The 25326-nt window shown below is 50.3% G+C and overlaps 1 protein-coding gene across 6 annotated transcripts; it reads left to right on the plus strand.

The window, feature by feature from the left end:
- Positions 1–2254: 2254 nt before the first annotated feature.
- Positions 2255–24056, plus strand: Csf3r (colony stimulating factor 3 receptor). Of its 6 annotated transcripts, XM_076565058.1 has the most exons (18): positions 2255–2443; positions 6259–6417; positions 9102–9199; positions 10277–10360; positions 12218–12517; positions 14041–14164; positions 14290–14477; positions 15688–15857; positions 15940–16093; positions 16181–16260; positions 16641–16854; positions 18050–18238; positions 18611–18712; positions 20448–20594; positions 20705–20845; positions 22304–22397; positions 22589–22667; positions 23151–24056. In XM_076565058.1, exons 4-18 carry the CDS (start codon positions 10297–10299, stop codon positions 23625–23627), a joined length of 2523 nt encoding a protein of 840 aa, XP_076421173.1. In that variant the 5' UTR covers positions 2255–2443; positions 6259–6417; positions 9102–9199; positions 10277–10296; the 3' UTR covers positions 23628–24056. The 6 variants fall into 6 exon arrangements, with proteins under 6 accessions (XP_076421173.1, XP_076421172.1, XP_006980121.1 ...); XM_076565057.1 differs by lacking the exon at positions 2255–2443 and having other exon boundaries at positions 6279–6417; positions 22586–22667; XM_006980059.4 differs by lacking the exons at positions 2255–2443; positions 6259–6417 and adding an exon at positions 7468–7757 and having other exon boundaries at positions 22586–22667.
- The last annotated feature ends 1270 nt before the right edge of the window (positions 24057–25326 follow it).

The following is a 25326-nucleotide window of genomic DNA, read 5'->3' on the forward strand; positions in this document are numbered from 1 at the left end:
ACTTTGCAAATGAGGGGAAGTGTATGATGAAATCCTGGAGGGCATTGGGCATTGTCTCTGAGTCTGGAAATAAGAAAAGTGAATCATCAAGTTCTTGACAGAAGGATGCTGTTTGCTGGAGGGCTTGCTGGAGGTGGTGGCGGTGGTGGTGGTTTTCTGAGACACTCTCCCTACACAGCCCGGGGTGGCCTGCAACTCTTGATCCTCCTGCCGAAGCCTCTGGAGAACTGGGAAGACAGACACATCCAACACGCCCAGCTCAGATGCTGGTTCCGAGTTGACAACTTTGGCAATTTTTGTAAACACGCTGCCCAAGCCTGGTAGTCTCCAGTAAACACCTATTTGCACAATCAAGGTCACACACGGGGATGTGTTTGCACAATGACCTGCTTGCACAATCTCAGCCGACTGCTCTCTTCCACCCAGAGCAAGCCCTGGCGGAGGAGCACAGTCTGTGCTTCTGCACACTCCAGCTGCCTGGCGGACCTGCGGTCCCTGACGGAGCCCCTCTGGACCCAGCAGTTCCCCAGCCCATGCAGCAGTCCCTCATGGTCCAGCTCTAGGTATCCAGCCTTTTGAGAATAGGACATTGCTTGGAAGGGAGGGAGTGTTCCAACCGCAGAGGCCTCATCTGATGGAGGGAGGAGGGGACAAGAGGAGGAAGTCCCTCACAGCAGATGCCCGAGGCAGGTGGAGGGTTGATGCCTTGTTGCCTTGAGCGCTTGGGCTCCCATAGTAAATACTCCTTAAATGATTGCCTAGTGCCTCACTCTGTTCCATGAGCCTTACTTCTCACTGACTTCTCTTAAGGATCCTGTGAGGCAAGCACCATGATCCCCATCTTGAAGTTGTCAAAACTGGCTGGGAATGTGACTCAGCTGCAAGAGCAATAGCCCGGTGTACACAAACTCCTGGGTTTGACCCCAAAACATGTAACACTCAGGAGGTGGAGGCAGGAGGATAGGAAGTTCAAAGTCACTACGTAAGATACATACATGTCAGCCTGGACTACATATGAGACAACAAAAACATCAAAAACAAAACTCGGGAGCCGGAGAGACGTCTCAGCAGTTATGAGATGTAGCAGGAATCTTAAAAGTTCTTATTAATAAAATCAAACCCGAGGCGAGTTATTGGGGTCCATGCTGGTAGATCAGAGAGACAGAATAAGCCACAGCTATCTCACCTCACCGGATCCTCATCTGGTCTTGTCTCCTCAGATTGGAGGCCTCTGTGTCCTCATCCCAATGAATCTCAGCTGAACTGCTGCTTAAAAGCCTGAATGCTTAACCAGCCACATGCTTAACCAGCCAAAATGCCTCTAGTTTCTGGTCCTCACGCCTTATATATCTTTCTACTTTCTACCACCACTCCTTGGGATTAAAGGCTGGCTTTCTGGGATTAAAGGCGTGTCACCATGCTTGGCTGTTTCCAATGTGGCCTTGAACTCACAGAGATCCAGAGGGATTTCTATCTCTGGAATGCTAGGATTAAAGGTGTGAGTGCCACCATTTTCTAGCCTTTGTATCTAGTGGCTGTCTGTTCTCTGACCCCAGATAAGTTTATTAAGGTACACAATATTTTGGTGAACACAATACCACCACAATGAGAGACTGGCTGCTCTTCCTGAGGACCCAGGTTTGGTTCCTAGCACTCATAGAGAGGTTCAGAACTATGTGTAACTCCAGTTCCAGGGGAATCTAACACCCTTTCTGGCCTCCAAAGGTAACAGGCATGCAAAAGGTACATATACATATACGCAGGCAAACACTGGTATACATAAAACAAAAACAAATCATTCTTTAAAATGGGGGAGGGGTGGGGAGACACCCCCGCAGTGAAGAGCGCTTGCTGTTCTTGCAGAGCACCCGGATTCGATTGTAAGCACCCACATCAGATAGCTCACAACTACCGTGACCCCACTTCCGGGGGATCGGATGCCCTTTTCCTGTCTCTACAGGCACTGCAGGCCCGTGGGGCACATGGCAATCACTCTGGCGCACACGGAGATACATAAAATCTTAAAAACAAAACAAAATATGACAAAACTGAGGCTCAGACACCTTAAATGACTTGCCTAGGTCACACAGGAAGTGACAAAAGCAAGCAGTGTGACTCTTCATCCTACGCTCTCAGGCTCCCTACTCTCTAGCGCGTCTTGCCCAGAAAAGTGCTTCCGCAAATCCAACTTTCGTTTCCTCCCATCTAATTATCATCTCAGCCCCAAGAGTTCCATTTCCTAGTGTAAGTTCTCAGAGGAGAGTGGACCAAGGAGATCAGAAAAGTGTTTTTCTGAAGTATCAAATTGGCAGAGGCAAAGGGAAGGCAGAGCAACCGAATGCCTGCTGCGTGCCTGTGTGCCGGCTGCCATGCTGAGCATTGACCGCACGTCCCTCCGTTGTTTTATTTCCTTTGCTTGGCTTGTGTTGTTTTGGGTGTGGCGGTGAGTACTGGTGTTGGTGTTTTTGTGTTTGTTTACTTTTGAGACAAGGTCTGGATAGGTAGCCCAGGCTAGCCTGAGACTTGAGGTCCAGTGCTGGGATTACAGGCACACACCACCATGCCAGGCTCCATCCATCACTGCAGTTCTGAGAGTTCCTTTAATCATCCCTTGGGGAGAGTGACTACTATCCCTGTGGCAGGTGGGAAAGCAGAGGTGGTGGTGGTGGTGGAACTAACCAGGATTCTGCAGCCCAAAGGAAAGAGGGCTGTCTGTGGCTTCTTTACACTGGGCTGAGCTAGGAGCTGAGGCCAGGGTGTAGTTTCTGCCCCGAACAGACTTTGAAGTTTAGTGAAGGAAGCAGGCAGCAACAGTCCACTACTGTGTTACAAGACGGACGAGGAGAAGGACGCTGGACGCCACTCAAAGCCTAGATCAGGAAGGGGATTCACTTGGCAGAGAGATGACAGCCCTGTCCTGCAAGAACCAAAACACAGAAGTGTCGCAGAGCCTGGGCAGGCTGGAAAACGCAAACCCGTTCAGCCTGGCCGGAGCGGGAGACATGTGGAAGTGCATGTCCACACGAGGGGACGTGGGCTGCTTGCTAGAACCTCTAATGCAGTGGTTTTCAATCTGTGGGTCAAGACCCCCTTGGCAAACTTCTATCTCCCCAAAATATTTACATTACCGTTCTTAACAGTAGCAAAATTACAGTTATGAAGTAGCAATGAGGATAACTTTATGGTTGGGAGTCCTCACAGCATGAGGAACTGAATTAAAGGGTCGCAGCATTGCAAAGGTTGAGAGCCCACTATTCTAGGGATTTAGGAGGACAGGGTTCTGCCTTTAAGCAGAGGAGGAGATGAGCTACAGGGTCGGGGCAGGAGGGAGACAAGGGTTTAGTGTTCTGTAAAAGCCAGGGCTGGATCCCCAGCTAAGGACTGGATCAAAAAACCTGTCTTCCAGGTGCTAGGCAGAGAAAGACTGATGGGTGTGGGCAGCCCTGGAAGGAGGGGAATAGAAGAAAGGAGGTCCTGTACTCACAGATAAGCACTAGAAAACTAAGAATGTTAAACATGCAGGGCTGTACAACCTGTTTTCTGCCCAGAAGGCTGGGAATGGAGGTGGTTTATAGCCTGGTGATATCTGTATAACTGAGACCACACAAGATCTTCCCGGAGACCCCTAAGATGTCCTGGGTAGTCAATCTACAGCACCCATCTTTATGGTCGATGTCACGTGGTCTTTATAAAGAATTTCGAAGTATTCATCACCAGGAAACTTTTTGTTTGGTTGGTTGGTTTTTTTTTTTGTTTTTTTCGAGACAGGGTTTCTCTGTGTAGTTTTGGTGCCTGTCCTGGATCTCACTGTGTAGACCAGGCTGGCCTCAAACTCACAGAGATCTGCCTGGCTCTGCCTCCCGAGTGCTGGGATTAAAGGCGTGCACCACCACCGCCGCCTGGCAGGAAACTTTTTATACTTCAAATATGCCTAAAATAATTTTAGGCTCTCGAAGTTTGAACCCACACTAACTACTGAGTCTCAGTCCTGTTGAACCCAACTTCCTTCTTGGCTCACTTGCAACACCGCCGACTGGTCTTTGAGAGATCCCACCCAGAGGAGGAAATTGTCATCAAGTTACCTAGACAAGTCAATGGGAATAGGGATCGTTTTGATGAAGAACATTCAGTCTTTCAATAACTCAGTAAGCATGGGTTGCTAACTTACCTTGTGATGAGCAAGTTGTAGATACTGCATCTACCATGATGTGCCCATTTGGTTTTTGGTTTTCATTGGCTTTATTTGTATGCTTTTTTATGTTATTTTAAAGAATTATTTTGTCTATGTGTAGGAGTATTTCACCTACATGTATGTATGTGCACCAGACTTGTGTTTGGCGCCCTAGGAGACCAGAAAAGGACATCAGAACCCCTGGAACTAGAGTTACAGACAGTTGTGAGCTGCCATGCAGATGCTGGGAACTGAACCTGGATCCCCTGCAAGAGTACTGAGTACTCTTAACTGAGCCATCTCCCGGCCCTGTTTGGTTTGTTTTGAGTCAGGGTCTGAACTAGATCTCTCTTTAAAGCTCAGGCTGGCCTCAAACTCATGGTTATCCTCCTGCTTCACGTCCCAAGTGCTAGGATTACAAGCATGTACCAATGCGACCACCTGGGGCTGCAGTTTTGAACAGAACAGACGAAACGTTTTACCAGCATGGAGGTTCAGTTCTAGCAGGGATGGGGATGGAAGGACCAAAACAGGAATGAGGGACGAGGGACGGTTTTTTTAAGGGTTCCCAGAAGACTTCAATAGGATGATGATACTTGAGCAAAGACCTGAAAAGGGGAGAAAGGGGCCCCACATTTCTCCCTCCTTTGAGGAGAAACAGTCCCGGCCAAAGAAGCCGCAAACACAGAGGTCCTGGGGTGCTAGAGAGTCCAGCAAGCCCAAGAAACAAGGAAAAGAGAGAAGCTGGAAGACACCAGTGAAAGGAGGCAAGGATGGTGAGAGAGGGTTGAGGAAGGCAGAGGAAGCCAGGCAGCTCACCCAGCAGACTCTCACTTTGCCTCCAAGTGAGCGGCAGCCATCAGAGGGTTTGGGGCAGAGGGCGACATGACAGCCACTGTTCCGAAGTGTGATCCTGAAAACATCCGGACACAGAGCCAAGCTGAACCTTACTGTGAACACCCACATGCCCGGGGTACTAGGTACACTGTGAAGGAAGAGTCATGGGATTAACATGTTGCAGGTACCCGTGTGCTGGTACCTAACCTTTATCAGGTAGTGAACTGTATTTAACTGTGAGCAGCATGAATCCTCAGTGTCTGTGGATAATTGCAAGAGAATCCTGGAGAGGGACAACAACAACAACAACAACAACAAAAACACCAGCTGTGGAAAACATTCCACGTCCCTGAACCATTGTCCACCTAACACAACCTAGAGTCGGGTAAGAAGAGGGAACCTCAGTTGAGGAATTGTCCAGATCAGTATCATCCTTGGGCAGGAAGTCCTGGATTATATAAGAAAGCTGGCTAAGCATGAGCCAGTGAGCAAGCCAGGAAGCAGTCTTCCTCCATGGTTCCTGCCTCTGCTCCTGTTCCTAGCTTCTCTCAAAGCTACATTGTAACCTGGAAGTGTAAGCTGAAATAAACCCTTTCCTCCTCTAAATTGCTTTTGGTCATGATACTTATCACAGCAACAGAAAGCAGCTGGAACAGATATTTGTTTATTAGTGCTATAATATGTTGAAAATGTCTAATGTGCTTTTGATAGTCATAGAAGTTTACCCTGGAAGCCAGGCGGGGGTGGTGCACACCTTTAATCCCAGCACTTGGGGGTTGGGGAGAAGAAGTTTATAGTTTAGAGACTTGTTTTTTTCCTCTTGAGACAGGGTTCTTCTGTGTAGTAGCCCTGGCTGTCCTGGATCTCGCTCTGTAGACCAGGCTGGCCTCGAACTCACAGAGATCCTCCTGCTTCTGCTTCCCAAGTGCTGGGATTAAAGGCATGCACCACCACACTAAGGTTATTTTTTTTTTTCCAGAGCTGAGGACCGAACCCAGGGCCTTGCACTTGCTAGGCAAGTGCTCTACCACTGAGCTAAATCCCCAACCCCAGGTTATGGTTTTTAAAGTGATCTGTTTGTGTATCATTGACAAGGGACTGATCATGATGTTTGATTTTAAAAGTCAACTTGCCATGATTTAGAATTGCCTGAGCAGGATCCCTCCGAATTATCTTGACTGCCTTAATTAATGTGGGAAGACCCACCCCACATGTGGGTGGCGCCTTCAGACCTTCCCTCTGGCTGCCAGATAATCTACCCTGCTGCCACCACCCGGAAGATTCCTTCACTCAAGTTAAAAATCCGTGTTTCTGGGCTTCCAACGTTGACTGAGGACCAGACACTCTCCGGGTCTTCAGAACCACCTTGGGGCTGCTGAGGCACCCAGCATGTCCTGAGGACTTCCCAGGTGGGTGCTCAGATGTACGAAGGCTGATGGCTGTTGCTACCTACTTTGACTGCGTTGCATAGATAAGCTAATTTAATTAATGCAGGTATGTGTGTTCACTCTGTTGGTTCTGATCCTCTAGAGCACCGGTTCTCAGCCGGGGTCACCGAAAACCATCGGAAAACACAGCTATTTACATTATGATTCATAACAGTAGCAAAATCACAGTAATGAAGTAGCAACGGAAATAATTTTACGGTCGGGGGTCACCACAACATGAGGAACTGTATTAAAGGGTCACAGCATTAGGAACGTTGAGAACCACTGCTCTAGAGAACCCTGGCTAACACACTAATATACTATTTTGGTGGGTTTTTTTTTTCTTTCGTTCTTTCTTTTTTTGATTTTTTTCAAGACAGGGGTTCTCTGTGTAACAGTCCTGGCTGTCCTGGAACTCACTCTGTAGACCAGAGTGGCCCCGAACTCAGATATCCACCTGCCTCTCGAGTGCTGGGATTAAATGCCTGCGCCACCATGCCCGGCTTTCTTTGTTGATAATTGAAATCATGGGGTGGGTTCTGAGGCATCTTGGAAGGGATTAAAACCTGACAAGATAAAACCAGGAGCCACCAGGATGACACAAACAGGTGAGGAGGGCATGACCTTTTACTGTCAGGGGGTTTTCTGAGGAGAGCCCTAGAAAACAGCAGGTTTCCAGCTGACAAGGGAAGACAACCCTAAGTAAACGTTACTTGTGCCGGAACCAATTCTCCTCGGGCAGAGGCTTCAACCAGACTCAGTGCGGAGAGGGTTTCCCCCGCCACCACCCCGCCCCTTACTTTTCCCTGTCTTTTTGTCCCGCTTCAGTTTTGAATGAATCCTTGAAGACCCCAGCTCTCCCTCGGCCCCGTGTTGTCTTGGGTGCCCTGCCCAGACTCAAAGCGGGGAGCTCAGGAAATCCGGAGAGAAGGGAGAGGGGGGCCTCGAGCCAGGTTGCCACAATGCCCAGCCCTCTAAGACCCCTGAGGCAGGAAGGTCGCTGGCTCACCAGTTTCCCTCAACCTCCTTCCTGAGAGGAAGGGGCTGCCTATGTCCCCCAAGGGTGAGGGCTCAGGGTAGAGCAGGAGGGAAGCCAGGAAGGTGTCGCAATCCTGGGTCCCCTGGCCTGTCATTAACGACAGAGCTAGAAAGAGAAGTTTCCCGAACTTGCCCCAAGAAGAGAGGAGCAAGAGAAGAGAGAGCAGGCACCACCGAGGCTGGGCGCATCGCCCTGGCCCCGGCATAACCAGGGGAGGGCGGAGCCCTGGAGGCCCCAGACCGTTCCCAGCATTGCCAGGGCCACATCAGGGGGCCTTCGACAGGTGATCCTTGGGAACTGGGAGTCTCTCTGTGTGTGGCATCGGGATCTCTTCGGGAACAGGAGCTGAGCTCAGGGGTGAACACATCCCTCCCGGGGCCTCTGTCCCTCAGATGTGTTCTAGTGGCCCGGATCCACCAAGGATTTCCTCTTGGCTACTCCGTTTTCAGCCCTTTGGGCTGCTGCTTCTCGGCAAGTACGACTGTCTCCGAGACTCTGGGCCTTTCTTTCCTCTCCCAGTTCCCTTTGCCTCTTAACTTTAAACAGCTGATACAAGACAGGGCCTGCCAGGCCCCTCTGGCCCTCTAGATCCACTGGGCTCTAGCTTCTGCTGCCTGCCTCTCTGCCTCTCTACCTCTCTCTGCATCTCTCCAGCCGTTGTTGTTGCTATTATCGTTGTTGTTGTTGTTGTTGTTGTTGTTGTTGTTGTTGTTGTTGAAGTGTGTGGCTCTCACACAGATGAGGCATGTCACCATGTAAGCAGATAAGGACCTTGAACTGCTGATCCTCCTGAATTCAGAGCGCTAGGACTACAGGCCTGCACCACCATGCCTGATTCTCAGTGTGGTACTGCGGCTCAAGCTTAGCCCTTTGTGTGTGCTAGACAAGCGTCCTACCAACTGAGCTAGATCCCCATCTGCTTTATATTTTTGAGATAGGTTCTCACCAAGACGCTCAAACTAGATTTGAATTCCTTCGATAGCCCAGGCTGGCCTTGTGCATGCAATACACTTGCCTCTACTTCCAAGGCAGCTGGGATCTCAGGCCCACGCCTCGGGGCCAGGCTCTGCCTCAGTCTGTTTCTGTATATCTCTTTCCTGCATCCCGTCTACCCTTCCATCATCCATCCATCCATCCATCCACCCCTCCCTTTATCTCTACCACACCTGGAAGCCTTCTCCCTTAGTTTAGTCCCGATGTCCCCTTCCTCACTCTCTTCCCACTGACAGAACAGGACAGGAGAAGGGAACCGAGGGCCAAGGTTGGCAATGGTGAGTAGCGGAGAGGCCAGCGGGAAGAGGGGATGGATGCTGGAGCAGCAAAGGCCCTGTCAGTGGGCACAATGAGAGCGGCTGCAGAGCCCAACAGAGACAGCGAGAGGGACGGGAGCAGCCTGAGAACCTCGGAGCTAGAAGTAGACCCAGAAATGGGGCCGTGCAGTGTGGCACAGACCAGGGCAAGCTGCCTGTGCCAGGAGGCTGTAGGGACAGGCACTAAGTCCTGCTGGTTCCACTGGCTGACTTCCTGCTTTAGGGCTCACACTGCTTCTGAGAGCTTGTTCCTCAAGCACAGTGCCAAAAAAGCACAGGCTTTATTTAATCTTAATGGTCTCACTTCGTCCTTATAGCCCTGCTGAGACATGAGCGTTACTGCTAATTGTCCTTTCGCAAATGAAGAAACTGAGGCTCAGAAAGGTGAAGTAACGCACCCAAGTTCACCAGGCAGGTAAGTGTTGGAACCAGGATCAGAACTGGGTTCCCGGCCTCTTTGCATACAGTAGGCATAGGCTCCAGCCCAAGCTCCTACTCACCTGGGGGACTGTACTGATGCCAAACATGCCAGCCCCAGGCAGCCTAGGGAGAATGCCTAGGCTTTTCTGCATTCAGTTGCCTGCTCTTGACCGGCGCCCTGAGTCCTGGGGGCTCTTTCCCACTCAGTGTGTACATGTGTGCGCACGTGGTGATGGGAGATGATCAAACTGGTGTGCTGATGTGAGGTTATTTTCTTAGTGAAGGGTTCTATTGCTGTGATAAAACAGCCTAGCCAAAAGCAACTTGGAGAGGGAAGGGTTTATTTCAGCTCACACTTCCAAGCAACAGTCCTTCACTGAGAGAAGTCAGGGCAGGCACTTGAGGCAGGCACTGAAGCAGAAGCCATGGAGGAGTACTGGCTTGCTCTTCCTGGCTTGCTCTCAGTTTGCTCAGCCTGCCTTCTTAGAGCACCAAGACCACCAGTCCAGGGGTGGCGCTGCCCACAGAGATCTGGGTCCTCTCACATCACACATCAATCAAGAAAATGCACCACAGGCTGGCCCACAGGCTAATCTGGTGAGGGCATTTTCTCAGCTGAGGGTGCCTCTTCCCAAATGACTTTAGCTTGTATTAAGTTGACATAAAACTAGCCAGCATGGTTACCAAACAAGGATTAATAGACAGAGATGTTCTGGGCAAGAGGGAAGAAAAGCTTGTGTTCCTAGTGACTCTGATCCTTGTTCTTTCTGGGTGGCAGGTTTCACTTTGGTGATACACACACACACACACACACACACACACACACACACACACGCACACACGCACGTACGTACACAGAGTGATTTCCTTAATGTCAAGCTGAGAGAAAGTCCATGATTTGAACCATTTCACATCTTTCTCTCAAAGTCCTAGGGAGTGCAGTCCAATGTTACCTCCATGTTGCAAACACTAAGGCTCAGAGGTCAAATAACCTGACCAAACTGTGGCAGAGCAAGGAGTAGCCTCAGCTTTGGCTACAAAGCTTGTTCTAACCAGCTCTCACTGCCTCCAGGTAAGCACCAAGTTGGCACAATGGTGGGGCTGGGAGCCTGCACCCTGACTGGAGCGGCCCTGATCTTCTTGCTACTCCCTAAAAGTAAGTTGTGGGCTAGGGAGGAGGATTAAAAGGGAGGCACAGGCCCCCAGGCTGCTATGTGCCGGACCCTAGGAGGGTGGCAATGAACAAAACAGCCAAGGTGTCTACATCACAGAGTTCAGAGGCAGCAGAGCAGTCACGATTCTAATTACAAGGGGTAGAGGGACTCCAGGATGCAGTCTGCTCACCAAGATGCGCACATGCCAACCTGGTGGGAGAGGGTCAAAGGAGCACCATGAAGGGGGAACCGCAGGTGCGAAGATCCACAGATGGGAGCGATCATGTTGCTTCTTCAAGGATGGACCCGGTGTCTGCTAGCTGAAGCCACGGTCTGAGCTGAAGCAGTGAGAGTGAGGCCAGGGGCCATGTGAAAGGTGTGAAACTTCGTCCTACCCTTGACTGAGCATACTGACCTGCCAGCTAGGGTTCTGCACAACTGTGGGAAGACATCTGATTCTCTTAGCTGGGCGGTGGTGGCGCACACCTTTAATCCCAGCACTCTGGAGACAGACGCAGGTGGATCTCTGTGAGTTCAAGGCCACCCTGGTCTACAGAGTGGGTTCCAGGACAGCCAAGGGTACACAGTAAAAGCCTGTCTCAAAACAGAACAAAATAAAACAAAACAAAACAAAAAATCAGAGTCTTCCAGAGACACAAAGGTAGTGCTAGATAAGGAAGGAAATCAAGCCTGATGCTGATTCACCATAGACAGGCATTGAGACTTACTGCCAGTAATTAGGTCCTTAATAATGCCAGCCACACAGCCACAGGAGGCTGGAGTGTGGCGGAGACCCCACAGCAGCCCATGAAAGAGGGGAAATACCTTTAGACTATAGGGGTCTCTGGGTTTAGCAGCGGAAGTACTGACTAGGCTATAAGGCTATAAAGTGGGAAGCTAACCCGATTATCCCATCCTACCTGAGGCCGTTACACGCCAGGATCTTAGTAGCTTTGGGAAGGTACTAGATAGGATGTAAGGCTTGACCGGTTCACTCTACAGGGACAGCTCTGGGATCTAACTGGTAGGAACCATTTCTTTCTCCATTCACAGATGGAAATAGTAAGACCCAGGGAGTCCCACTTACATACACTAGGGTCACTAATAATAAGTAAGACAGGCAGGCAGTCTAGTACTGTGTCTAAGCTCACACCCATCACATCAGCCTGCCTTTGCAGGCAGTCACGCCTTTGAAGTGTCACAATCAAGACGGGCTCTTACAATCAGATCTGAACTGGACAGGGATGGCTGTGGCCTTGAGGGTTCTTATCACTCTGTGGCTTTCACTACGCGGTCCCTCCCTGGTGAAGAACTGAAGCTGTCTAAGAGGAATAGACTGCATTCATAACTGCATTCAGGGAAGGCATGGGATACAAATGTCCACACAGCAGGGAGTATGCTCATCGTGGGGAAGGCCTTCACACCGTGGGAAGTGTTTATACCACAGGGCTTGTTCACGTCACAGGAAGCATTCACACCATGGGGCATGCTCACATGATAGGAAGTGCTCATAACCCTGGGGAGCATTCACACCACACACACAGGAAGTGTTCATGCTTCTGGGAGTGTTCACACCTCCGGGGGATGTTCACACTGTAAGGAGGGTTCACGCCAAGGGAAGTAACGACCACAAATCCGGAGCTGCTTTTCTCTGCAGAGCTCATTGATAACCATTTACGAACACATTGTCTCTATCTCTCCCTATAGGGTATCTTGCAGGCCCCATACTTACTCTTCATGTTTAGTCCCCGTGTCCTTCCAGGTGGGAGGGTGAGAAGACAGAGGAGGGCTCTGAGGCTAGGAGTCCAAAGGTTGGCCTGGCAGAGGAATCCTCCAGGGCCCACTCTCTATCGATCCAGGTCTGCAGAGCTGCGGGCACATCAGGATCTCAGTCCCCATTGTCCGCCTGGGGGATCCTGTCATGGCCTCCTGCACCGTCAGCCCAAACTGCAGCAAATTGGACAGAGAGCCACGGATCCTATGGAGACTGGAAGATGGACCGAACCAGCCGGGAGACAAACAGTGGCGACTGCCTGATGGGACCCAGGAATCCACCATCACTCTGCCTCACATGAACCACACCAAGGCCTTTCTCTTCTGCTTAGTGCCGTGGGCCAACAGCTTCCAGGTCCTGGATCAAGCTGAGATTCGGGCAGGCTGTAAGTCCCTCCCACTATCCACCCATCTGCTTCCAATGCCCCTCTGCCAAAACCAGGGAGAGCAATGAACTTGCTCTAGTAGCCCTTCGTGAGTATGACAGAGGAGGGTGTGGTTCTTCCTATCAGGTGTTATTATCTAGCCCATTCTCCAGATGGAGAAACTGACCGCTGGTGAGGGCGAGTGACTTACGGAAGGCCACTCTCCACCGTGTTCCTTATAGAAATACTTGTCTGCATAGCTGTTTGACAAGCTCAGGTCCTTGGCCATAAGAGAGGCTTACTTCTACCTCCTCCTAAGCCCAGTCCCAGTTCTTTCCAAATTGAGCAGCATGGAGTTTGTGCCATGCTGAGGTATAAGGAACATAAGAACCAAGGCATAATGGCACATCTTTAATCCCAGCAGGGGAAGGTGGATCTCTGTGGATTTTTTTGTTTGTTTCTTGTTTTTGTTTTTTGTGAGACACGGTTTCTCTGTGTAGCCCTGGCTGTCCTGGAACTCGCTCTGTAGACCAGGCTGGCCTTGAACTCACAGAGATCCCTCTGCTTCCCAGGATCTCTGTGATTTTGAGGACAGCTTGATCTATGTTTTGAGTTTCAGGGCAGCTAGGGATACCCAGTGAGACCCTGTCTATACCACCCCCCCCCCAAACGAAATTAGTGCTAGGGCTGGTGATGTAGCCCCATAGTAGAATACATACTTAACAATGAACAAGGCCCTGGGTTCCAACCCTAGCACCCCACCAATCAATAACAGAGCCAGGCATGGAGGCAAATTAGAAACTAGCGTGGACTATTATCATGAGACCTGTCTCCGAAAGAAAAGAAAGCAGTGCTCACCACGGCTCCCACCTGCATAAGGACAGTTGTGAGTGCCCTGTACATAGGAAGTCACTTAGCACTCGTAGGAGTTACTTTTCCCTTGCTGTGACAAGACACCACGACCAAGGACACTGTAAGAGAAAGCACTGACTTGGCCTCACAGCTCCAGAGGGTGAGAGTCCACGATGGTGGAGCAAAGGCATGGGGACAGGAACGGCTGAGAGTTTACATCCTGAGCAGCAAGCAGGAGACGAGGAAGGCTAACCGGAAACGGGACAAATCTTTTGAAACCTCAAAGCCCGCCCTCCGTGACGCACCCTCTCCAACAAGCCTCCCAAAACAGTTCCACCAACCGAGAACTAAGTATTCAAACACGAGTGTTTGGGGCCCACTGTCAATCAAACCACCAACAGCCCTTAAAGAAACCTAGGAGAGACGTTGGCTACCCTCGCCCCTCTTTGCAGATAAGGAAACTGAGGCACAGGAGTAGTTCAATCACTTGAGGATCCAATGGCTAGTGATTGACCAAACCAGAATGAAACCCAGGCTGTCTCTGAGGGTCTGGGATGCTCGCCCCTGACAGTAACATAGCCCTGACAGATCCACACTGCAGAAGGAATAGTCCAGCCCGAGGAAGTAAGGCCCCCAGTCCACCCCCCCCCCATGCCCATGAAGGCTCCTAACGTTCTTCCCACCCCATCCAGACCCTCCTGCCAGCCCCTCCAACCTGTCCTGCCTCATGTACCTCACCACCAACAGCCTGGTCTGCCAGTGGGAGCCAGGCCCCGAGACCCACCTGCCCACCAACTTCACCCTAAAGAGCTTCAGGTACATAGAGTTTCCTGCCAGCCCCTTCCTCCGGATCCTGGGTGGGGGCACGAGTCACTGGGGGGGGGGAGCCCGAGGAAAAGGGCGGGGGACTTGCCTTCTGCCAAAGCCCAGCCTCTTGGCAGGAGCCGTGCTGACTGTCAGTACCAGGAGGACTCCATCCCGGACTGTGTGCCGGGGGACAGGCAGAACACTTGCTCCATCCACCGTAAACACTTGCTCCTGTACCAGAATATGGTCATCTGGGTCCAAGCGGAGAACGTGCTAGGGACCAGCGAGTCCCCAAAACTGTGCCTTGACCCCATGGATGTCGGTGAGTGATACTGGGTGTGAGAAAGGGGAGAAATCTCCAGATTGGGAGACCTGGAGGGGTCTAGGGAGGGAACACAGACCTAGGCACATATGGGGAGTTTTGGGGAGCCCTGGAGAGAAACAAAAAGAGAGAGAAATAAGGACCAGAGACTAGGTTCATTCTTTCATCTTATTTATTTATTTATTAGCTGGTTTTTCAAAACAAGGTTTCTCTGTGTAGCCCTTGCTATCCTGGAACTTGCTCTGTAGACCAGGCTGGCCTAAAATGTGCCACCATCACCCAGATCATCTTGTTTATTTACTTATTTTATAGGGGCTGCGCATACAATATCATGGGGCACATGTGGTGGCCGGAGGGACTTTCTGGAACCGTTCTCTCCTCCTACCTTGAAGGCGGGGTCTCTCTTGTCTCTGATGCTGCCCTTGTGCTCCAGGCAAGATGGCCTGGGAGCGTCAGGATGTTTCTCCTGTCTTCACCTCCCAGTTAACCACAGTAGTGCTGGGATTACAGATATGCCCCCATTGCACTAGGCTTTCTGACATGGTCTGGAGGTTGAACTCTTGGGTTGTCCGGTTTGCGTAGTAGCTCTTTTGCCCAAGGATCCACCACCCCAGCCTTCGGGTGATTTCTTGAAGTTCCCCTCCTCCCCTGTGCACACCCCCCCCACACACACACCTACTAGGCTGTGGCAGTCCTAACGATATAGCAGTGAGCTGGGTGGTGGCAGTGCACGCCTTTAATCTCAGCACTCGAGAGGCAGAGCCTGGAGGATCTCTGTGAGTTCGAGGCCAGCCTGGTCTACAGCACGAGATCCAGGACAGGCACCAAAACTACATAGAGAAAGCCTGTCTCGAAACACCCTCCCCCGAAAAAAAGATATGGCAGTGAACAAAACTTCAGAGGTCCTACCCCCCAGAATATTGCAACAGTTTCCATGGCAAAGTAACTAAAACGGGATGCCCGATGACTTTCGAAGTTGACAATTAAGTAAGTAGACCCTTGGAGGAACTGAGGGAGCAAGCCGCTGGGTATCTGGAAAGAGAATGCTGTAAGCTGACATCGCAACAGTTCAAAGCCCCTGAGGCAGGCCTTCACCTAGTAAACACAGATACTCACACCCGTAGAGATACGGCACACGGAAAGAGGCGCTAAGGCAGAGCCCTCCCCACGCGGTGGCGGGGGGAAAGTCTGACAACCCCACTCCTTACAGTGAAACTGGAGCCTCCCGAGCTGCAGGCCCTGGACATTAACCCTGACCTAGTCCCACGCCAGCCCGGCTGCCTGTGGCTGAGCTGGAAGCCATGGGAGCCTGGTGGTTTCATGGAGCAGGAGTGCGAACTCCGCTACCAGCCACAGCTTAGGGGAGCCAACTGGACGCTGGTGAGACAGAGGGCAACCTCGAGATGGAGGTGGGGGACTGAGAGAGGACACGTTGGATTTAGTGTCACCTCGCACACAACAGGTGTCCCACCTGCCTTCCAGCAAGGACCAGTTCAAGCTCTGCGGGCTCCACCAGGCGCCAGTATACACTCTGCAGATTCGATGCATCCGCTCACCTCTGCCTGGACTCTGGAGCAGCTGGAGCCCCGGCCTGCAGCTGAGGCCCAGCCTTAAGGGTGAGAAGGCAGGAGCAGCCATCAGAGCCTAGTCCGGTCCCCAGGGCCCTCCCCAACAAAACCCTCTCCTCTCCCCCCTTTTTACAGCCCCTACCATCAGACTGGACACATGGTGGAAGAAGAAGCAACTGGAGCCTGGGACTGTGAATGTGCAACTGTTCTGGAAGGTGACTCTCTGAGACCCCCCTCCCTCCCCAACAGAGCCCCAAGGTGGGGCTCAAGACTGCAATGTACCTGGAAGGCTGGGAGGCAGTTTGCATGCATTTCACAAGCCATAGAAGCTGGGTAGTAGCCATGGGGAGAGACTGCAATGCTGGGCTCTGGGATCCCCTGTGCCCCAAAGGATCCAGGCAGAGAAGAGTTAAGCAGCACCTGCCGCATGTACTAACTGGCCTCTTCCTTATAGACTTTGCCACAGGGAAATCGAGGAAGGGGGAGGCGGGGCTTAGGGCCCAGTTCCTACGGCTGGCCCACGTATCCTAGGTACTAGCCAATTCACAGTTGAGCTAGACAACTCCCTCACCATGTTCTTCCTCACCCATCACAGCCAACGCCCATGCAGGAAGACAGCGGGCAGATCCAGGGGTACCTGCTCTCTTCGAGCCCCTCAGATCAACAAGGGCCGGACAGACACCTCTGCAACACCACGGAACTCAGCTGTATCTTCCACCTGCCCTCAGGGGCCCAGAACGTGACCCTTGTGGCCTATAACACAGGGGGGACCTCTCCGCCTAGTCCAGTGGCTTTCTTAGAGAACCAAGGTAGAGGGGGCTGGCCGCGGGACAGCAGAGAGCAGCATGGGAATGTAAAGGCTGGGCTGCCTAGGCTCCTGCCTGTCTAGTCCCACGGCTTGCTAACAGAGTGACCTGGACAGGTTACTTCCCTCCCTGGCCCCTGTTGTCTCCAGAACCTGCAAGTGGATGCACCAACATTGCCTCTGGGGGGAGCCAACTTTGAACCAACTTCTAAATCAGTATTGTTAGCCAGACCTAGGTTTATCTGGGAGAATATGCATGCATTCATGCACACGCACACACACACACACACACACACACACACACATACACACACACACACACACACACAGATAAAATTCCCACTTATAAGTTGCATGTGAATGCAGATAGCAGCTGGCAAACAACCTCAGATGTCATTCTTCAGGTGCTGTCCACTTTTTCTGGAGACAGGACCTTTCACTAGTCTGAAATTCACTGATTAGAAGCTACTCTATGGAGGCTAGTTAGCCCCAGGCAGCTACCTGTCTCTACCTTCCCAGGGCTGGGATTATAAGTGCCACATGCCTGTTTTGCTTGTTGTTGTTGTTATTTCCACGTGGATTCTAAGAATCAAATTCAAGTCTTTGTGCTTACCCTACAAACACTTTACCAATTAAATTATCTTCCCAGCTCTGAGCTGTGTATCTTTTTGGTTTTTTGGTGTTTTTTTTTTTTTTGTTGTTGTTGTTGTTTTTCCCCAAGACAGGGTTTCTCTGTGTAGTTTTGGCGCCTTTCCTGGATCTCAATCTGTAGACCAGGCTGGCCTTGAACTCACAGAGATCTGCCTGGCTCTGCCTCCCAAGTGCTGGGATTAAAAATGTGTGCCACCACCGCCCAGAGAGCTGTGTGATCTTAATAAGCCTCTCGACCTCTCTGTATCTCCCATTTTTTTACTCATTGATTAAAAAGGAGACGAAGGCAGTACCTCCCTGCTGTGACTGATAGGAAATGCAGTGAATCCCATACGTCAAGCTGAGGGCCAGGTTTGTTCTGTTCACCCTCCTTTAACACACCCCAAGCCTCTACAAGGTGATTTTTTTTGTTAACACTTCCACTTGACCGATGAGATAGAGGCTCCAATGTTGCTGCCCCCTGGATCACAGGTCTGTTAGTAGCAAAGGCAGGATTGGAACCCAAGTGTCTAGTATTGAGGCTGCCATATTTTTCATCTTCTTTCCAGGTCCAGCTGTGACCAGACTCCACGCCATGGCCCAAGACTCAGATAGCATCTGGGTAGACTGGGAAGCACCCAGCTCCCCGCCTCAGGGCTATCTGATTGAGTGGGGCTGGAAGTCCCCCAGCCCCAATTCCAACAATAAGACCTGGAGGATGGAGCCCAATGGGAACATCACTGGAATTCTGTTACAGGGTGAGACAGGCCTGGGATGGGGGGGGGGGGGTTGAGGGACAAGAAAGGGGAACAGAGGGGGTGGTGATTGTCTAGAGGGAGCAAGGGCAGTGGAACCCCCCTATAGAGGCAGCCTCCCCAGCCTTTTCTGAACCCTTGCTTTGGGGAAGTTCTTCCTATGCTCTAGCCAGATCCTGTCTTTGTCTAGCCCACACTCTGCTCCTTTCCTAGTTCTCTGTTCCACCTTCCCTTTGTGACCTCCATCAAATGAACTAAAAGAGATTTCTGCCATTAGTCCCATAGTCCAAATCAGGCCATGCAGAAAGGAGATTCTGAAACTGGGTGGCAGAGGTTAGCCCCCAACCTTAGCATCATCCCATCTTCTCTCTGCAGAAAACATAAATCCCTTTCAGCTCTATGAAATCACCGTGGCTCCCCTATATCCAGGCATCGTTGGACCCTCTGCAAATGTCTACACCTACTCTGGAGAGAGAGGTTTGTCCACCATCGGAATCTTCTCCTCTCTCCCTGGCTGGGCCCTAGCAACGGGGAAATGGTACCCTTTTACTTCTGGCCTTTTGAGAGGGGTGCTCTCTATCCTGGCTTACACTGGGCCCCTCGAAGCTGGACAGAATTCAGGAGATGGGGTAGAAGACAGGAAGCTGTGAATGTGAGAGAATCGGGGAGGGAGGGAGTCTCACAGAATCAATCCATGGCCCCAGCAGAAATCCAGTGTCAGATCTGATAGAATTGAATGGAGTCCCCGACATGATTCAGAGGGTGAGTGGCAAAAATCAGATACCAAGTCAGATAAAAACAGATATGGCAGAAATCGGAGAGCAAGGATTTGCAACCAGACAGAACTGGTTTCAAACCCAGGCTCTGCACGTGTGAACCATAAAGGGCAAGGGAATTCAGATGAAATCCTGGGGTTGGTGGGGGGGCGAGGGTGGGGGGAGACTCTGGACAAAGTAGTGTGTACCTCTGACCTTAACGATTCTGATGAGGTAGGATTATGATTTAGGGGCCAGCCTGAGCTATGTGGTGAGACCTCCAACTCAAACAAATACAGTGTCCTCTTGGAAGGGATGTCTCTTTTGTGTTTCTGTCTCTGTCTTACAGACACACACACACACACACACACACACACACACACACACACACACTTGCTTTTGCTTTTGTGGGTTGGAGTTTGATTTTTATTGTTTCTGCTACTGTTTTAATTCATTTATTATTATGTGTGTATGATGTGTACAAATGGATGCACACATGCCAAAGTGCCTGTGGAGGTCAGAGGGCAGCTTTGCAGAGTTCATTCTCTCCTTCCACCTTTGTGTGGTGTACTAGATAGCTTCCATTATCAGTTTGATGCTATCTAGAGTCATCTGGGTCTAGGGAACCTCAATTGAGCAATTGCCCACATTATATTGGCCTGTGATCACATCAGTGAGAAATCATCTTAATTGATGCGGGAGGGCCTAGCCCATTATGGGAAGCACCATGCCTAGTTAGGCAGTGTGGATGGGCTGTATAAGAAAGTTAGATGAGGAACCTGGAGAGATGGCTCAGAGGTTAAGAGCACAGGCTGCTCTTCCAGAGGTCCTGAGTTCAATTCACAGCAACCACATGGTGGCTCACAACCATCTGTAATGAGATCTGGTGCCCTCTTCTGGCCTGCAGGCATACATGCAGAACACTGTATATGTAATAAATAAATAAATATTTTAAAAAAAAAAGTTAGATGAGCAAGCCAGAGAGCTAGCCAGTAGGTAGCCTTCCTCCACGGTTTCTGCTTCAGTTCCTTCTTGAGTGTGTGCTCTGGCTTCCCTCAACAATGAATCATGACTAGACGTGTAAGCTTGAAATAAACTTTCCTCCCCAAGTCACTTTTGGGCATGGTATATATCACAGCAACAGAAAAGCAGAGCCTGTAAGGTCCAGGGAATTGAACTCGGGTCTCCAGCCTGCTGAGCCATTTTGTTGGCTCCTTTTATATTCGTTTTAGAACAGGGTCTTACGCTAGCCTCAAATGCACAGCAATCCTCCTGCCTCAAGTCTCCAGAGTACTAGGATTTTATACATGCACAGCCACACTCAGCTCCATGAACTCTCTTTTCTCAATCATCTACTGCACACTCCAGGTTCTGGATCCAAAAACTCACCGGAGCCCGGTCAGACTCACTCGCTCTGATCACGTCAACCCTTCTGCCTCCCCCTTCTCTCTCCACAGCCCTCCCTCATGCTCCAGAGCTACATCTAAAGCACATTGGCAGGACCTGGGCACAGGTGGAGTGGGTCCCTGAGACCCCTTGGCTCGGGATGATACCCCTCACCCACTACACCATCTTCTGGACTAATGATCAGAATCAGTCTTTTTGTGAGTCTATCCTCAGCTCCTCAGGAGCCTGGGAGGCCTGGAAGGGGTGTTCCTCAGCAGATATTGAAATGTTTTAACACTCCAAGCTGACCAATATGCTCCACCCACAGCCATCACCCTGAACGTCTCCTTCCATGGCTTTGTCCTGGACCACCTGGAACCGGCCAGTTTATATCATGTCTACCTCATGGCCACCAGCCGGGCAGGGTCCTCCAACAGCACAGGACTAACCCTGATGACCTTGGCCCTAGGTAAGGTGGAAGGCTGGCAGTGCAGGGTGCTGGAGGGGTGTCCCACTTTGCCTCTCAAGAAATCCTGATTTTGTCAGGTGTGCTGGCACACATCTTTGTTGTTGTTGTTGTTGTTGTTGTTTCGAGGCAGGGTTTCTCTGTGTAGCTTTGGTGACTGTCCTGGATCTCACTCTATAGACCAGGCTGGCCTCAAACTCACAGAGATCCTCCTGGCTCTGCCTCCTGAGTGCTGGGATTAAAGGCGTGCGCCACCGATGCCTGGCTAATGGCACACATCTTTAATCTCAACACTGACACAGAGGCAGAAGGAGCTCTCTGTGAGTATGAGGCCATTCTGATCTACATAGAAATTTCCAGGCCAACCTGATAAAAAGGAAAAAGAAATCTTAATTTTTGAGAGTAATGGGACCTGCCTTCAGATCTGCCACTCTTGAAGAGGAAACCAGGGTCCATCTGAAGGGGACCTGCAGCCCACCAGTCTTACTCACATATACCCCTGCCCAGGATGTATAACCCTTTTCACACAAGAAAGTTTTACACAATTCTGAGTATGTACACATGTAAAACACACAGATCAAACACTTACTGAAGATAAATAATAGATTTATTTTGAAACAGTTCTTTGGTATGCATATCAATTTCCATTTATTAAAGACTAAAGCAACCCTGCATACTAATGAGATGGATGTGCTTACTTCTCTTACACGGATAATTAAATGTTGGGTGGATGTTTGACACTTGGGGCAAAGAACATCTTCAGCAATTTTCAGAGTTAATCAATACTTTGATTTTTACAATCATCGATGCTAAGAACCACACATTGCATAAATATCTAGTACCAAATGGCAGATGTGTGCTTAGGGCCACATTTCAGAAATTGTGGGAAATTCTGGCCTAATCCCAAGCCAGAATTCATTCAACAATTTTTTTTCTTTTTTGTGAAATTCAACTCAAACAGCAATTCTTAAAATTAATCATTCTGACATGATACAATCCAAAGATACACTGGTTTAATGTCCACATGCTGAGGATTGACAGCAGGGAAATATTGGAAGTCTTTATTTCCATAATTAAACCATTATGTTCCCAGTAAACACAATGAGATTCTGAGGTTCGTAGCATATGATAGTCTTGAATCTGAGTCGAGGTGTTTCAGGCATCACACAGGTGGTACTGTGTGATGCGGTGGGATGCACAGTGCAAAGTGCACGTGTGTGTTTAGAACCAAGGCTGCAGTGAACTTGCAGGATGCAACCCAGGTGAGCACTGGCAGACACATGTTAGACCCGTCATGTGTTTGGTTTTTTAAAATTAATCTTTGGTTGTTATCCTTTTAAAAACCTTTTACTCCGGCCAAAATGGTACCATCCCCACATTCAGTGATGGATCCTTCATGTAGGATCACGACTCACAGTGGAAAAGCCACACAGCAAACTCTTCTTGCTTCTCTCACCCCAGAGACATCTGAGCTACAAGTTTTCCTGGGCCTACTTGTCTTCCTAATTTCATTCGTCAGCTTCTGTGGGACCGTCTGGTTCTGCTGTAAGCACAGGTGAGTGTATCCCAGACTTCCTGTTACCCTCGGGTGGGGAAGTGCCTCCCTGCCTTCCTGGACTTCCGGGCCCCAGTCTGGGGAGTCTGTCCTTCCACCTCTTCCCCTCTTCAGCTCTCCAAGTAGGGCGGAGAATGACAAGCTGCGGGGGCACACTTGACCCAGACTTCACTTGCCCCTTTCTCCAGCAGGAAGAATTTCTTCTGGCCAAATGTACCAGATCCAGCCCACAGCAGCCTGAGCTCCTGGGTGCCCACCGTCATGACTGAGGTAAATCATGAGGCAGAAAGGAATATATTCCATGACTGGCAGATGAGGCACAGCCACTAAAGGGATGATATGATGCCCTTCTGAGGAACACGCACCTAAGTCTCACTTTCAACCAGAGACACCCCCCAACGCACGCACGCACGCACGCACGCACGCATGTACGCACGCACGCACGCACGCTGCTTTGAAGAGATGCAGGCCTGAGTTTGACTCTCAAAGCTTCACCACCTCACTATGCAATGGATTCATGGGTGCTGCAGCTGGGGCTGCAAGGGGGCTAGGGGGTGTGTGGGGGGTCGCGGAGCAGGGGGAGGTCTTTCATGACACATGTCAGGAATGTACAGGTGCTAGGCAAGTACATCCCTCTGTGCTCTGCCACACAGCAGCAAGAGAGATCACACAATTGCCTCATTTCAGGAAGGTACAGTGGGAGGGGCGGACATTTGAGATAAACCATGTCTCATTTTGTATCCCTGTGCTCAGGAAATCTTCCAGCTGCCCAGCCTCTGGGACGCTGGCATGCCACCAGTCACCAAGATCACTGTACTGGAGGAAGATAAGAAGCTGACCAATTGGGATTCCAGTGACAACTCTCAGACTAGCAGCCTCCCTACCCTGGTTCAGGCCTACGTGCTCCAAGGAGATCCAAGAGCAATTTCCAACCAGTTCCAACCCTCCTCTGGCACGAATGACCAGGTCCTTTATGGTCAGGTGCTGGGGAGCCCCACCAGCCCAGAAGTAATGCGGTACCTTCGCTGTGATTCTACTCAGCCCCTTTTGGGGGGCCTCACACCCAGCCCTAAGTCCTATGAAAACATCTGGTTCCATCCAAGACACCAGGAGACCTTTGTGCCTCAACCTCCAAGCCAGGAAGATGACTGTGTCTTTGGGCCACCGTTTGATTTCCCCCGCTTTCAGGGGCTCCAGGTCCATGGAGTCGAAGAACAAGAAGGCTTCTAGCACTTTCTGGGTCCTTGAATCTTGGAGGCCTTGGCCAGTTCAGAGGAGAAGAGCCCTCCACTGAAACCTACTGGCCCTAAGAGATGCAGAAAGGCCTAATCTGCTCCATCCCTGACCACTAGTACCCCTCCTCCACCCCAGCCTCCACAGGCTGCACCCCCAGGACACCCTCATACTCTCAAGATCCAGACAGAGACTGCTTCCAGCCCACCACTCTGTTTCCCACAATTTCAGTCTGTTAAACTGATTTTAGAATTTGAGTTAGGGCTGGTGTTTACAGAAATTCTTGCTAGATGTGGTGGTCAACATGCCTATCATTCCAACACAGGAAGAAGAAGCAAAAAGATTGCAAGTTCCAGGCCAGCCTGGGCTACATAAGGAGATCCTATCTCAAAAATTAAGCAAAAGCTAAATAAATAATAAACTTTCTGTTACGTTGATTTATTTTGTTGGGATGGGGGCTCTCACACAGACGTCAGAAGACAACTTTTGGGAGTTGGTTCCGTCCTTCCAGCATGTGGATCCTGAAAACTGGACTCACAGCTTAGTGGCAAGCACCTTTTCCTATGGAGCCACCTCATTGGTCCTAGTAAAGAATCCCTTGGGCATGGCTGAGTGTCTTTACTTTTCAGGGCCCAGCAATCAGGAAGATATTTCTCAGAATCACTCATCTGTTCCTTCCTTGCTTCCTTGCTTCCTTCCTTCCTTCTTTCTACCAGCTCCTGCCTAGCATCTAAGTCCTGCACTAGCATCAGAGATTCAAAAAGGACAGCTCAGGGCCCCATAGAGAGCTCCCATACTGGCAGTGGAGACTTGAAACTGATTATCAGGAAACAGGCAAGACTTCTTGGGAGGAGCTGGAGTGCTGGGAAACACAGTGAAGAGATGGGAAGAGACTAGCCCTGGGGGTACCTACAGCTCCAACACTTGGAAGACTGAAACAGGTTTTCCATGGTTATTGTTTTGTATTGTTTTAGAGACAGGATCTCACTAGTTCTGGCTGGACTGAAACTTGCTTTGTAAACCAGGCTGGCCTCAAACTCACAGAAATCCACCTATCTTAAGTGCTGTGACTAAAGGTATGCACCACCATGCCCATCCAGCTTACTTTTTTTAAGATGTACTTATTTTACATGTATGAGTGTTTTGACTACATGTATGTATGTGCACCACCACATGCACACCTGGTGCCTTCAGAGATGAGAATAGAGCGTCAGATCCCTTGGAAGGAGAGGTACAGAAGGCTGTGAACTGTCACATGCTAGGACACAAACCCAGGTCCTCTGCTAGAGCAACTGAAGAGGACCCCAAACAGCAGGGGCTCCCTTCCAGACCCCAGATTAGGCACAAACCACACCCAAACACCTGTTTTCACAGAGAGATCCTTCATTAAGTGGGAAGAAAAGTGAAAGTGGGTGCTTTCTGACTCAGGCAGGAAACAGCAGCAAATGACCTCGCAAGTGTAATTTTGTTTGTTTGTTTGTTTGTTTGTTTGTTTGTTTGTTTGTTTCAAGACAGGGTTTCTCTGAGTAGTTTTGGTGCCTATCCTGGATCTCGCTCTGTAAACTATAGGCTGGCCTCGAACAGTGATCACCTGGCTCTGCCTCCCGAGTGCTGGGATTAAAGGCGTGAGCCACTGCTACCCAGCGCAGGTGTAATATTAAGAGGAGAAGAAGGGAGGCCTGTGTTAGAATGGGCT

Source organism: Peromyscus maniculatus, chromosome 2 (assembly GCF_049852395.1).
Source record: "Peromyscus maniculatus bairdii isolate BWxNUB_F1_BW_parent chromosome 2, HU_Pman_BW_mat_3.1, whole genome shotgun sequence".
Taxonomy (NCBI): Eukaryota; Metazoa; Chordata; class Mammalia; order Rodentia; family Cricetidae; genus Peromyscus; species Peromyscus maniculatus.

Coding starts and splice junctions, on each gene's coding strand:
- Csf3r (XM_076565057.1), top strand. CDS start 10,297: ATGGTGGGGCTGGGAGCCTGCACCCTGACTGGAGCGGCCCTGATCTTC. Junction 18,239..18,610: donor CACTGGAATTCTGTTACAGG/GTGAGACAGGCC, acceptor TTCTCTCTGCAG/AAAACATAAATCCCTTTCAG. Junction 22,398..22,585: donor TGGTTCTGCTGTAAGCACAG/GTGAGTGTATCC, acceptor CCCTTTCTCCAG/CAGGAAGAATTTCTTCTGGC.